General features: G+C 49.3%; 1 protein-coding gene across 3 annotated transcripts; it reads left to right on the top strand.

The window, feature by feature from the left end:
* The first annotated feature begins 482 nt into the window (after positions 1–482).
* Slc6a18 (solute carrier family 6 member 18) lies at positions 483–12,977 on the top strand. 3 transcript variants are annotated; one of them, XM_041632232.1, is made up of 12 exons: positions 483–639; positions 2,195–2,335; positions 2,550–2,687; positions 3,844–4,025; positions 5,863–5,973; positions 6,619–6,731; positions 8,931–9,059; positions 9,404–9,560; positions 10,432–10,636; positions 11,105–11,234; positions 11,435–11,597; positions 12,786–12,977. In XM_041632232.1, exons 1-12 carry the CDS (start codon positions 483–485, stop codon positions 12,975–12,977), a joined length of 1,818 nt encoding a protein of 605 aa, XP_041488166.1. The 3 variants fall into 3 exon arrangements, with proteins under 3 accessions (XP_041488166.1, XP_041488165.1, XP_041488167.1); XM_041632231.1 differs by having other exon boundaries at positions 11,075–11,234; XM_041632233.1 differs by lacking the exon at positions 10,432–10,636 and adding an exon at positions 10,738–10,786 and having other exon boundaries at positions 9,404–9,585; positions 11,055–11,234.
* The last annotated feature ends 1,672 nt before the right edge of the window (positions 12,978–14,649 follow it).

Genomic DNA, 14,649 nt, shown 5'->3' with positions numbered 1-14,649 from the left:
ACTTACCGCCATAAGCTTCAAGGTGTCACCCTAGGGTAAGAGAACACTTTGGGTCTGCTCTGCCGACTTTTATGGAAAGCGAGCATGTATTACTTACACTACAGGCTCAGTTACAGAATAAATAGGTTTAATGGCCAACTGGACATGCCATTCTGGGAGTCCTGCAGGTCCTATGGAGCACCTGGTCTGTATTGAGTATGGTGCTGGCAGGTTGTGCTACTCACCGAATACATGATAAAGAAAACCTCAGGTAGGCTGGTAGATTCAGGTATAAAGATGGGCTCTGCAGTAGGCACGAACTCGATTCCAGTTAGCAATTAACTGGGCTTCTTTAAATAAATGGAGAAACATTGTAAGGAGGGGCTGACTGCTCTGGCTTCCTCAGTTCAGCAGAGATTCCAGAAGGCTCGCCGGACTAGTGTGCTGCAAGGTGCCCATCCTACAACCACACCTCTCAGCCATACCCAGGGTGACCGCTCGGCATGGCACAGGCCTCGGGGATGGACCCACTTGCGGACATGGAGGATGAGAGGCCCAAGTGGGACAACAAACTTCAGTACCTCCTGAGCTGCATCGGCTTTGCTGTGGGACTGGGTAACATATGGAGGTTCCCCTACCTGTGCCAGACCTACGGGGGAGGTAAGCCGCCTGCTTCCCAACATGCTCCCTGTCCAGACTTTTCCGCCCTCAGGTGGCAACTGTCTCTTCTTGGAAATTATATTTTGCCATTATCCAAAATATCCAAAGAATAGCCTCGTGCCTTTGAGTCGCTCCTGGCACCCAACCTCCTGGGATCTTGAGTAAGAGTAGAATATGACATCATTGTTGCCTATCACACTGTGTCTTGGTCTTGAATGCAAGCAGTGGACTCTGGGCTCCCATCACCACCTTGGTGTCCCGCTAGACTCAGGGTTGGTTTCTTCCTGGTTCTTTGCATAATATTATAGCAAGCTGCTTGGCTTCATTAATGATCCACCCCCAAGGCAGCCGACCCTTGGCACAGCACAGGCTTGGGTTCTGAGAGTCAAGGGGTTCTGCAGAACACCTAGGACTATGGACACTATTTTACTGATCATTAAACTCTACCCATGGCAGCCTATTACTTAGTAAAGGAGCAAAGTCACTCCCCCATACACACTCACAGAGCCTCTCTCCCTTAGACACCTGTTTCCCTTCACATAGCTACAAAAGCCACGCTGATGATAGCTCTATACTGGGGGTGCAGGAGGAGAGATTTCAAATATAGACTATACTGTCTTTTTTTTTAATTTTTTTTAAATTTATTTATTTATTAAGGATTTCTGCCTCGTCCCCACAACCGCTTCCCATTTCCCTCCCCCTCCCCCGATCAAGTCCCCCCCCCCATCTTCTCGAAGAGCAATCAGGGTTCCCTGACCTGTGGGAAGCCCAAGGACTGCCCACCTCTATCCAGGTCTCGTAAGGTGAGCATTCAAACTGCCTAGGCTCCCACAAAGCCAGTACGTGCAGTAGGATCAAAAACCCACTGCAATTGTTCTTGAATTCTCAGTACAGTCTTGAGAGCTAACATGGAACAGCTCCCAATAAAACAGTTGTGAGCTTGTGGGGCCTGGCTGGGACATTAGGCTGACTTGTTCCCCAAATTTTCTTAGCTTCTACATTGTATATGTGTGTGTGTGCATGCATGTGCATGTGCGTGCATGTGTGTGTGTGTGTATGTGTTTGTAGGCCACAGCACAACATCAGCCATCTACCTTATTTTTTTTTAATACATGATCTCTCACTGACCTGGAATTTGCCAAGTAGGCTTTGGTGTGCTGTCCAACAAGCTATGGAGATCTGCCCACCTCTCCCACCTCCAGAGCTGAGATTACAAGTGTGCACAACCATGCCCAGCTTTTTACAAGGATTCTGGGGCTTGAACTCAGATTCTCATGCTTGCAAAGCAAACATTTTAACCGCTAGGCTATGTCCTTAGCTTCCACAATACTACTTAAAAAAAATAAGCACCAAAGGCCCTAAGGTCTGGGTGGGATCTTCTTGTCATTCTGCCGTCCCTCACTCTGGTGGGACGACCCAAATACATCCTGGGAACAGACACTGCGCTTAAACTGTCGTGAGCACGGCTTCATGATGCCATCACTTTGTCGACCATGCTGATCAGCCGTGGGCACCCAAGGCTCTCTGGTTATCTGCTCACCCTGTGTCCTTGCAGGGGCCTTCCTCATCCCCTATTTCATCGCCCTGGTCTTTGAGGGAATCCCGCTCTTCTACATTGAGCTCGCCATCGGCCAGCGCCTACGAAGGGGCAGCATTGGCGTGTGGAGGACCATCTCTCCCTACCTTGGTGGAGTAGGTATGCCCCATTCCCAGACCATGCCACCCGCTCAGGTCCCTTGGAGACCTCTTAACTGGGGAGCAGGGCACTTTATGGTAAGAGACAGGGCAAGCATAGCAAAACAGGACAAAGATAGTTGGAAAGATACAGAAGCAGCTGTGACGGGCCACGTGTAACGGGACGGTTCCATTTTATTCTCTACCTGACTTTGGGTGCGTTACTGTGTCTGCAGGCCTGGGCTGCTTCTCAGTATCCTTCCTGATCAGCCTGTACTACAACACAGTTCTTCTGTGGGTCCTGTGGTTCTTCCTCAACTCCTTCCAACACCCGCTGCCCTGGAGTACATGCCCATTGGATCTCAACAGAACAGGTAAGATGCCGCGCACCGAGCAGCCGTATCTGCGCTCAGTGTGCTATTACACAGTTCACGAGCTTCGGGCAAGGGGGCTGGAGGTTAAAATACACACACACAGAGGGGGGGGGAGGAGTGAGAGGAGAGAGGGGAGAGAGAGGAGGAGAGAGGAGGACGAGGAGGAGGGAGGGAGGGAGGGAGGGAGAGAGAGAGAGAGAGAGAGACAGACAGACAGACAGACAGACAGACATGGGTCATCCTTGAATTCCCCAAGAATGCCCACTTTATTGTGTTCAGGGGCAGCTTATATAGAGATAGCCACGCCCCAGCCAAACCCACCAGAAACCACTCTTCTGCCATCAGGAACTCCTGAGGGTCTCGTGCTCAGAGCAGCTGTAGGCACTCAGAGCAGGGGATTACAAGAAATTCAGAATCTGGGGTCTCACTGCTCCCAACAGTAAGACCCCACTGGGAACTTGGAGGCTCTGTGTGTGGTTCTGGAGCAGATGAAGGCAGAGCTACAGAACACATACCTCACTCGGGTCTCTTCCCTAAAGGGCACATTTGAAATCCAGTCAGAGTCACCTGGATAGTTTTGTTTCCAGAGAGGGACATAGTCTCTTGCAGAGTTCTTCATCTTGGCCTTGGTACCAAAGAGAAGCAAGAAAAGGATCCTGGGGACTTAGGAGATGAGTTGGTAAAGTGCTTGCCTCACAAGCATTGATCCCCAGACCGCATGTTGTACATGGAGGTGCGAGCTTATAATCCTAGTCCTGGGGAGGCAGAGAAAGAAATATCTCAGGGGCTCACTGACCAGCCAGCCTAGCCTCGTTGGTGAATGCCAGAACAATAAAAGACCTGGTCTCAGAGAAGTTGGATGGCATTTCTAAGAATGATACCTGAAGTTATCCTTTGCCCTACATGCACATGTGTGTGCACACACCACAGCCACACATATATATACACACATACACAAATGCACACAGACACACACAAGGGGATCCTGAGCCCAAAAGGGAGGTGGTAAAAACAGCCCAAGTAGCCCTTTCAGGGCAGTTCCAGGCTGTGAAAGGTCTGCCGTGCTGGCGCCTGTAGTTCATGGGTAGTGGTTAGGGAACGGCATGGATTGTCTCCAGACTCTGAGGCCAGCCTGTAACAGTGCTCTTGGCTCCAGGATTTGTGCAGGAGTGCCAGGGCAGCGGCACCGTGAGCTACTTCTGGTACCGGCAGACTCTGAACATCACATCTGACATCAACAACACAGGCACTATCCAGTGGAAGCTGTTCCTCTGCCTGGTGGCCTGCTGGGCAACTGTGTACCTGTGCGTCATCAGAGGCATTGAGAGCACAGGAAAGGTGAGTTGCGCTGTCTGCACACTGTGTGGGGAGCTTGTGTGCTCGAGATGCTTTCTAGAACTGGCCCCTCTTGACTTCTCAGTGTTTCCTTCTCCTGGTCCTGCCTGTCCTGGAACTGACATGTATCTAATGGGGACTGACTTTCTTCTGTGTGTTCACACAGCATGTTCACCCTCCTCTGTGTGTATTTATTTAATGTGAGCTCTTATTGCTAGCCTCCCATTGGGTTTCTTTCATCCCACTCTGAATGCTTTCTCCTTACTGGGGTGTTTAGACCATTCACACCTGGTGTGTGTGACTGGGATTAACTCTTCCATTGGGTTGTCTTCTGTGGGTCCCCAAACCTCTGATCCTGTTACTCTTTCTCTGGGAAGCCACATCCTATATGTCCTCCTTGGATTGTTACAGGGCCACCAAGAGCACTGACTGCTCTTCTCCTACTCAGCGGCAGCTGACCCCACATAACCTGTGACTTTAAGAGCCTCCTCCTGTTTCTCTTTCCCTCTTCTCCCTTCCTGGCTTGGCACTGCTTTTGCTTCTAAAGTGTTAATAGCACCAGCATTGTCTGGCTCTGCTGTGAACAGGTCATTGTCTGTCAGGGACAGAGAACAGTGGTACTATTGGTTACTGTGGTTCTCTGGAGCAGGAGAAAGCCTCGTGTGTTATCATGCACAGGTTCTGTTCAGGTGGCCATTTGGACCCTCACACCCTGGCTCTGCCTTTGACTGCTGGGTACCGAGCATCTGTACAGAATCCACACAGCCTCTCATGTTCTCAGCAAGCTCTTGAAAATGTATCAGCAAGTCCTGTGGTCTGTCTCATGGGGTTTAGGCACACACAGAGATTATTGTCCCTTGCATATTCTTTTCATGTGGACACTTAGAGAGAAGAAGCCTGAAACACCAGCTGAGGACCAGTACTGGCCCAGTGTAGGAGGGGAGAGTATAGGCAGCTGTAGACAGGGCCTAGCTCTGTGGCCAGCTGGAGTATCAGGGAAATGAGAATGGTATAGAGAGGACACTGGCCACATAGCAAGAACCCAGTGATCCCAGAATGAAGATTAGAAGGAGTTTGAAGAGGGCCTCAGAAGGATACAAGGTCAGGAACAAGGCTGTCCAAGAAAGACTGAGTAGAGTCCAATCATAGCTATTGCAGAAGGGAGACATAGCAGGAGGAGGCTGGAGAGGGGGAGGCTGTGGGCTGTGGAAGGGGAGGGGAAGCTAAAGGAGGGAGTCCAGGATATGAGGAGGAGCCTGGGGGATGAGGACAAAGGCTGGGAATGGGGACAGAGAGAGGAGAAGATAAAAAGAGGAGGCTGGCTGGGTGGTGGTGGTGCACACCTTTAATCTCAACACTGGAGGCAGAGGCGGGCAGATCTCTATGAGTCTGAGGCCAGCCTGGTCTACAGAGAAAGAGTTCTAGGACAGCCAGAGCTGCTACACAGAGGAAACCCTGTCTTGAAAAATGAAAGAGGAAGAGGCCGAGGGGTAAGAGGTTAAGGCTGGAGCAAAGGCTAGGAAGAGAGAGCCTGAAGAGGGGACACCTCTTTATGGGAACCAATCCTTGTTCTTGAGAGAGACCTGTGTATCCTAGGACCTCAAGGCTTACCTCAGCTGACTCCACAGGGCACAGATGTGAAAATGGAGGCTCGTGTGATATTGGCCATGAGCCATGTCATGAGTCTGACCTTGCCCTGACCCCACATTCCCAAATACCCCCTGCTGGCCTAGTCTGAGAAGAGTACTGGGACATGGGCCCTGGACGTCTTCTCAGCGGCTCCTACAAAGGCTCTCTTGCGGCACAATCCTATCCATGTGTCATTCTTTGTTGCCCTCAGGTGATCTACTTTACAGCCCTGTTCCCTTACCTGGTGTTAACCATCTTCCTCATCAGAGGTTTGACCCTGCCTGGAGCAACAGAGGGCTTGACCTACCTGTTCACTCCCAACGTAAGTAGACCTTACGCACCTAGGGGTCACGGCCAGGGTACATTGTCAGTAAAGCTTGCCAAGTCAATGCGGAGTGAAGACACCCACAGGGATCAGGAGGGGCATCGTAGCTAGATGAAACATGCATGACTTCCATTTGGGGCAAGTAGATTACTGAGTGGGGAGACACATGAGGGAAGTTGGGGTGCAATTGAGTGTAGTTCAGAGAGAGGCTGGCTGGGGATCAGGTGACCCACCCCTGGATTAAGTACTAACCTCTGCCATGCTCCCCATAATCGGTGAGATACAAGACCCAGAGCCTGTGACCCTTCTAGATAACCCCAAGATCCTGGGAGTTTTCCAGCACACTTCTCCTAGTGTGAGTATCAAAGAGTGGATAAAGGTAGTTCATACCCCTCAGAGCACCTTAAGTCACACTAAGGCCTAGGAGGTAAAGACTCAGAGCCCTAGGTCTGTAGTTCTTGAGCCAGGGGCTTGTCAGACTCATCTCAGAACTGGGTCTGCTGCTACCCCCAGGCTGCTCACTTCTGAGACTTTAGAACGAGTTACTCCTGCTCATGAGTGTGCCAGTGTTCTGAAATAGTCAGATGGACAAGCGGGTATGGTCTGCCCACTGCATAATGAGGCCACCCCCGTTCATTCCAGATGAAGATTCTCCAGAACCCACGGGTCTGGCTGGATGCAGCCACCCAGATTTTTTTCTCTCTGTCTCTGGCCTTTGGAGGACATATTGCTTTTGCAAGCTACAACCCGCCCAGGTATGCAGACTGTTTGTGGGGTGTGTGTGTGTGTATGCCTTTACAGTCCCAGCACTGAGTCAGCAAACCCGAGACAGACACAGCAAATTGCTGTCAGATAAGGGGAATCTCCTGTGAACTCCAAGTGGGAATTTCATTCTGAATAGGGGCTTCTTAAGACTTTCTGAATAGCTATTACTTTTTTTTTTGTTTTTTTTAATTAATTATTTATTTATTTATTAAAGATTTCTGTCTCCTCCCCGTCACCGCCTCCCATTTCCTTCCCCCTCCCCCATAACTATTACTGTTTTACTGAAGATAATGCAGGGTGTCCTCTGAAGGTGGTCAGGTTGGGCCTCGGTGGCAGCGTCTGGACTCCACCAAGTACCTAGCTCACCCAAGGCCGAACAGGGATGTAAATGGTATACCACAAAAACAATTGAAGATGCTTGAAGAATCCTGGCATCCATCCAAAATTGGAAATAGCAGAGCAATGCAATGGAAAGGCCTGGGCCCAGTGCCGCAGCAGACTGTGGTCAGATCCCAAAGAATACGAGAATTTTACAGGTTATCTTGGCACAGTGGCCAATAGCCTGAAGTTGTTTGCAAAGGGTTAACAGTTGTTCTTGCAGAAGGTACTCTCTGGTGGACCTTGTGTGAGGTTGTGGTCCAGGAGAATCCCCGCATTACTGACTGTTAGGCAATTGTGCACAAGCTCCTTTCTGTCGTGACCTCTGGTTTTGCTTTTTGTTATGACTGACATAGGTAGCTTCATTTTCTTTATGACTTATTTTAAATTACTTTTTCCTTTTTTCTTAAGAGTTTTTTTTTTTAACACAACCTTTTCTCATTTTATGTAGCTATCCCCGTTCCCACTCTCTCTTCCTCCCACTTCCTTCACCTTCTCCCTGCCCCATCTCCCCATCCACTCTTCAGAAAGGGTGAGGCTTCCCATGGGGAGTCAGCAAAATCTGACACTTCACTTCGAGGCAAGATTAAAGCCCTCCCCACTATATCTATCCCTCCAAAAAGAATGTGCTCCTGGATGCCAGTTCAAGCCCTAGGGATAAATCCTGGTCCCACTGCCAGTGTCCCCACAGATAGTCCAAACCTCACAACTGTGCCCCACATTTAGTGGGCCTAATTTGGCCCTATGCAGGTTCATCTACTACCAGTCAAGAGTCAGTGAGCTCTCACCAGCTCCAGTCAGCTTTTTCTGTAGATATTTTTTATTTTTATTAATTTATTTTTATGTGTGTGAGTATTTTGCCTACTATGCATGCGTTTTGCCATGTGTCTGGTGCCTGAGAAGGCCAGATCTCCTGAAACTGGAGTTACAGATGTTTGTACATACTGAGAACTTCATTTCAGCCCTCCGTAAGAGCAGCAAATACTATTAACCATCGAACTATCTCTCCAGCCCCAGAAACTTCATTTTTGATGACAGTGTTCGCATGTCTTTCACGCTGGGCAGGATGCTAATCAAAATGTGCATAATGGGGGGCTGGAGAGATGGTTCAGTGGTTAAGAGCATTGCCTGCTCTTCCAAAGGTCCTGAGTTCAATTCCCGGCAACCACGTGGTGGCTCACAACCATCTGGAATGAGGTCTAATGCCCTCTTCTGGCCTGCAGACATACACACAGACAGAATATTGTATACATAATAAATAAATAAATAAATATTAAAAAAATGTGCATAACGTGTACATGTACCATAAAAGCATATATGTAGTGTTAAATTTTCTGGTCTGATGCTGACACATACAGATGCTGCTGCCGGATACCAGGGTGCAGTGCCACTAATCTAAACCACCGGGCCACACCATGACAGACTCTTAACAAACCAACTTTATGTGGCCATTCACCTTTCTATAGGACAGAGGAGGTCTCTGAGTGTTTGTGGTAACTCACTGGCCTGGATTCACTCAAGGTGCACTTGTATGCATTCTCCTTGGAGAGTAGTCTCAAAAGCCTGCGTCAATGCCCACCACTACATGAATCCCAGACTCTTGGTGGTTCTGAGTTGGGTTGTAGTGGAGGAGAGTGGGGAGAGGCTGAAGTCATCCTGGGAGCATGAGATCACCCCCCATAACCTCCAGGTTTAGAGTGAGCCTGCCTCAGGCTGTAGAGGTGCTAAGGAGGGAATCATTCCCGTTTCCTCCCATAGGAAGGCTGGTTCTGACCCAGAAAGTCCCATGATGGCCATGTGCTTGTGTCCAGGAACAACTGTGAGAAGGATGCCGTGACTATTGCCCTGGTCAACAGCATGACGTCCCTGTATGCATCCATCACCATCTTCTCCATCATGGGGTTCAAGGCGACCAATGACTATGGGAGGTGCCTGGACGGGTGAGCATAGCTATACTGGAACAGGCAGTTTTAACTGTCCTATAACTCCTATATTTTACATGTCTGCAAAAGCAGTATCAGGTGAATCTGTCTCCTCCTCATTCATGCCCACAGAAGAGGTGTTCCTATTCTTAGCCCACAGGCAGAAAGAGCCTCCTCTTTCCAGTGCTGGCCAGACACAGGTATCCGTGGGACACCACAGGGTCTAGAAAGGCTGGAGTCCTCATCTGGGTGCTGCTATTTGCTTCAGAACTTCCCTGGGATATTGGAACATTTGCTGGCCATTGGCTGGCCATTGTAGAGCACCAAATCCTCTCCTCACCAGTCTCTTTCTGCTCCTGCAGAAACATCTTGAGCCTCATCAATGAGTTCGACTTTCCAGAGCTTAGCATCTCTAGGGATGAGTACCCAGCTGTCCTCATGCACCTGAATGCCACTCATGCTGAAAGGTTGGCCCAGCTCCCACTGAAGACCTGCCATCTGGAAGACTTTCTGGATAAGGTACCCACAGGAACAGGACAGGAGGGCTGTCCCTAGGAAACCAGGGCCACATAGAGAGAATTCTGAGCTGCAAAATGCTGGGGACATATCCCACAGGGAACCCCAGAAAAGCACCTCAGTCTGCCTGCATCTAGCAGACAGGACAAATTTAGGATGACAACATTGCTGGGACACAGAACATGGAAGCCACAGTCTTGTCATAGAGGACAGTGGGTGCTGGGGACCCATAGGTACCAGACTAGGGATGGGGGAAAGATCCTCAGGGCAGTAGTTCCTGACCCCTGATCCCAAGGCCATAGGTTTCCTGCTCAGCTGATTGATATTCAAGGAAAAGCGCCCCCTTCCCTCAGAGGTGTGCCTGTGGCCTGTCTTCCCAGAAAAGCAGTGTAGCATTTCTGACACCAGAAAGCATGTGTGTATATAGATCATGGTGTAGAGTGTGTACATATCACAGTATGGGACACACATGTCATGGTAGGTGTGGGGATGCATATGTCACAGTGCAGGGTTTGCCTATGTCACGATGTGAGGCATGAATGTATCATAGGGTAGAGTACACATGTGAGATAGTAAGGCTGTGCATGTGTCATGGTGTGGGTGCATGTGTATTACACGTACCACAATGAGGGAGTGTGTATGTGTTACAGTGTGGAGCACAGATATGTACAGGGCACATGTGTCATGGTATGGGTTGCGTACATATTATGGTACTGTACACACATGTCGGTGTGTATACACGTGTCACTGTGTGACATGTATACATGTTACAGCTAAAGGTATGGATGCACATGTATCAGGATGGGGGTGTGCATGTGTGATAATGTGGGTTGTGTGCTGTGCACGTGACCATAGCATAGCCTCTGTGTTGCAGAGTGCCTCAGGTCCAGGCCTGGCCTTCATCGTTTTCACAGAAGCTGTTCTGCACATGCCAGCCGCTTCTGTGTGGTCCGTGCTCTTCTTCGGGATGTTGCTTACCCTGGGTCTGTCCTCCATGTTCGGGAACATGGAGAGTGTCATTACACCGCTATTTGACATGGGGATCTTACCCAGAGGTATCCCCAAAGAAGCCATGACTGGTAAGTAGATGGGTGGAGGGCCTGTCCTCACTGTCCACCCTGGACTTTTGTCCATCTTGCCCATTGTTCAACAACCAACACACTTGGAAGCAGAAGTCCAGGGTCCATGTTCCTGGGGAAGGCCGGGGACAGGCTCACCTCTAGAAGCTGGAAAACCCCAATGGCCTCTGTTTGGGGAATAGTAGTAAGAAGGAAAGGATAGGGAGAAGGTAGATAGGAGTGGGGAGAAGGGAGGAGCAACAGTTGGGATTCCCTTCCCCTATGCAAACAGAACCCCATCTCTAGCAGGTCCTCCCTGCTGCCTGGCAAAGTACTGGGAGAGATAGGGATAAAGGAACCAAGGGATGGGGGCCAAGGAAACCTGAAAAGCCTCCTGCTGCCCAGGGCCTCCTGATGCTCCACCACACCGCCTCTCATCCTGCTTACCTTTGTCCCCAGGGATGGTCTGCCTTGTCTGTTTCCTCTCAGCCATCTGCTTCACACTGCAGTCTGGAAACTACTGGCTGGAGATCTTTGACAGCTTCGCAGCTTCTCTGAATCTGATCTTTTTTGCCTTCATGGAGGTGGTTGGGGTCATCTATGTTTATGGGATGAAGCGGTAAGCTGCTCCCATGCCCCCTCTCAGGGCAAAGTAGGGGATGGAATGGGTGGTGTACTGGATCCTGGGAAATGCTCTGCCCTGGTATCTTAAAATCCAGTGTGGGCTCAGGGTGCCCACAGTTCCTGACTTTAAAGGATGGGCTGTCCAATGAGGCCACACAAGGGAACCTGAGCAAGTGCTTCCTGTGTCTTCTGCAGGTTCTGTGATGACATTGAGTGGATGACTGGGCGGCGGCCCGGGCTCTACTGGCAGGTGACATGGAGGGTGGTGAGCCCTATGCTGCTGCTCAGCATCTTCCTGTCCTACATCATCCTTCTGACCCAGAGACCACCCAGCTACAAGGCCTGGAACCCCCAATACGTAGGTCCTTCTCGAGGCTGTGGGAATCCTTCAGGCTTTACCTAGCATTCATGATGCTCCCCGTGGCTTAGATGATCTATCTGTGGTAGTGTGGTCTGACCACTTCTGGTAACTGGGAAATTAGGAGTATAAATAGTTGGTTGTCTATAATACTCAGATACTAACATTCCAAGGCTAGGGCTTTCGTGAGCAGAGTGTGAATCTCAATGGTTTCTAGACTCTAGGACAGTGGTTCTCAACCTGTGCTTTGCAGCCCCTTTCGGGGTCAAACAATCTTTCACAGGGGTCACCTAAGACTATAGGAAAACATAGATATTTACATCATGATTCATAACAGTAGCAAAATTACAGCTATGAAGTAGCAACAAAAATGATTTTATGGTTGATGGGTCACCAAAGCATGAGGAATTAAATTAAGGGGTCAAAGCATTAGGAAGATCCAGAAGCACTGCTCTAGAGACATAGGTCCCACTGGCCTCTTTCTTAGGGACATTTCACTTTCTCTGTGTACTTTGGGACAAGCAGACGGAAAACTGCTCATTTTTTAATATATGTCAAGATAATTGATGGGCAGAGGGTGTTGTATAGTTATCAATTTGGCCCCAGGCTTTTCATAGTCTCCTGAGTTTTGTGGGTCACTTCCAGCTGTGACTCTTGACCTATACCCAACTGCCCGGTCATCAGAGGCACACACACATGGTTCAGAACTTCACCTGCATCTGTGTCTCTCATTATCATGAGAGCAAGCCTCTCTAAGTCCATCCTAGAGAGACCAGACCAGAGCAGCAGGGGGCTATAAAGAAGGCTGTATACTTAGGAAGTTTGCATGAGAGCTGTCCCGTTAGATGTATTTTATACCTGCCCATGCAAGCACACAAGAAACATTTGAAAGTTGGGTGAGCTGTGTTGCCATGTGGCAGAAGGGAAATATGGGGACCCATAATGATAGTTGTGCAAAGCTGCCCTTTTGGGGGTACTCACCCTCAGGAGAGGTTGGGGTAGAAGGAGTCCTGGCCAAACTTCTTTCATTTTCTTAAGAATCTGTATACTCACTGTTTCAGGAAGTGGGGAGTGAAGTTGCCATTTTACTTAAGTTGGTGGCCAAGGATCAGCCTAGCTCCTCTTGGAGATGGGTTGGTATGATCCCTGCCAGAACATATATCTGAGCATGCCCTTCTGTCTCCACAGGAACATTTCCCCTCAAGAGAGGAGAAGCTCTACCCGGGCTGGGTGCAGATTGTCTGTGTGCTTCTGTCCTTTCTGCCGTCACTGTGGGTTCCAGCAGTTGCTCTGGGTCATCGGTTGTACCAGCACAGACGGAGGTGGAAGGATGCACACCTAGAGAGTGGTCTGAAGCCACAGGAGAGCAGAAACTGCTGAAGAACAAATCCAGAGTAGACCTGGGTGGGGGAGTAGACCTGTGCCACTCAGACCCAGCCTCATTACACTCCGTCCATGACCGAGACCACATGATTATTGTGTTCCCAGCTTTCTGCGTGGCAGAAACTTATAGGCTCAGGGGGGCTGCATGATGCCCAGTGGGCATCTGTGTGATGCCATTTCTCCAAGTTCCCTAGGGTGCACTCTGTGTGTGCATGGCTTCCCCTGAAATCCATGCTGAGTGGGGTAGTCCTGAGTGTGCTTGGTTGGCAGTGGCAGGACTGTGGAATCCCTTTTCTATGAATGACCTCCAGATTACTAATTCCAGGAATTCAGTACTATGGCTGGCCTTCAAAGGCAAGCTGAGATCAGTGGGAAAAACCTGACAGGCAAAAAACCTCTTCCTTGTCCCATATCAGCCTGGAGTCACCACATGTATGAAGAGACCCACAAGTACAGATTAGAGATCATTAGAGAACCCAGTATCACACGCCTACAATCAGTGCCACAGAGGTGGGGTGGGGTGGTCAAAAGCCCAGGACTGTATCACTGACTCATCATACATATTACATTTTTTGTCTTTCAAGCATCTAATTTTTGCTTGTCAAGAAAGTGCAAAAATGCTACTGGTCAGTCAGTTCTACTCTCTCATGAGAATGATAATAATTTTTTTAACTCACATCTGTTCACTCACTGTGACTCTTTACTACCCAGTCCTCCGAAGCCTTCAGGCATAGCCATGACTTCAGAATCACAGAAGGACTCTTTCCCTCTGTTTCTCGGTGCTGAGATCCCCCTCTCCCCTCCTTTCCCATCCTCTTGTTTTCTGCCCCTTGCAGCAACACTGTGAAATCAAGGTCATTGGAATCCTGGAGCCCTAGACAAGAATGTCCACTTCTGATTAGTCCCTACAGAGCCATCTACACCAGCCAGTGGCTTTGTGATGTCAGTAACTGCCCAGGCACAACAGACACTGGTGTCTTGAAGTTGAAATGGGTCATGTGGTACTGTCCAGGGTGTTGACATTTTAAGCAAGAAAGGTTTACGTGTGCAAATATGTCTCTTCCTGGAAGCCGTCCTTGCTGTGGCCAGCTCAGATAAAAATAAACACAGGTTTCTGGGGATGCCCACCTGCAGATTTGCTGAACACCACATGTGGAATGAGGCCCAGGGTGCCCAACTCAAAGTGCTCAAGCCTATGGAGGGTTAAATCCTGACCTTGGTGCAGCATCCTGGACTGTGGAAACTGTCCATGCCCACCCGTTCTGCCATTGATAAATTCTCTTGATAAGCAGGGATGTAAGAGTTTACCTATCTTTATACAAGGGCTATTTCATGTTCATATTGTGTTTCAAAAATACTAGGGTGTTGTAGGGGACTATTGTTAGGGGATTTTTTTTTGGGGGGGTGTAGAACATTATAATAGCAGCATAGGCTCTGCTGGCACCTTGGAAGACTATGCTTTCTGCCAGGAGCTGAGATGAGAGCATGTGTGCCCTTGATCCTGGAGCCCAGAACATGGAGTCCTGTCTAACTCCAGACAACAAGGGCTTGGGTGTTCATCTCTTCAAGAGCAGTCCATTCTTGATGCAGCTATGAGGATATCTGCACCAAAGGGAGCATGGCAGGAGGCATGCCAAATAGGCAGCTGACAGATGGACAGGTAGACAGA

Source organism: Microtus oregoni, unplaced genomic scaffold (genome assembly GCF_018167655.1).
Source record: "Microtus oregoni isolate MIOR12 unplaced genomic scaffold, Mior012 000040F_ref0000088, whole genome shotgun sequence".
NCBI classification, from domain to species: domain Eukaryota; kingdom Metazoa; phylum Chordata; class Mammalia; order Rodentia; family Cricetidae; genus Microtus; species Microtus oregoni.
This window is presented reverse-complemented; position numbering and strand designations above follow the sequence as displayed.

Coding starts and splice junctions, on each gene's coding strand:
- Slc6a18 (XM_041632231.1), top strand. CDS start 483: ATGGCACAGGCCTCGGGGATGGACCCACTTGCGGACATGGAGGATGAG. Junction 640..2,194: donor GTGCCAGACCTACGGGGGAG/GTAAGCCGCCTG, acceptor GTGTCCTTGCAG/GGGCCTTCCTCATCCCCTAT. Junction 11,235..11,434: donor TATGTTTATGGGATGAAGCG/GTAAGCTGCTCC, acceptor TGTCTTCTGCAG/GTTCTGTGATGACATTGAGT.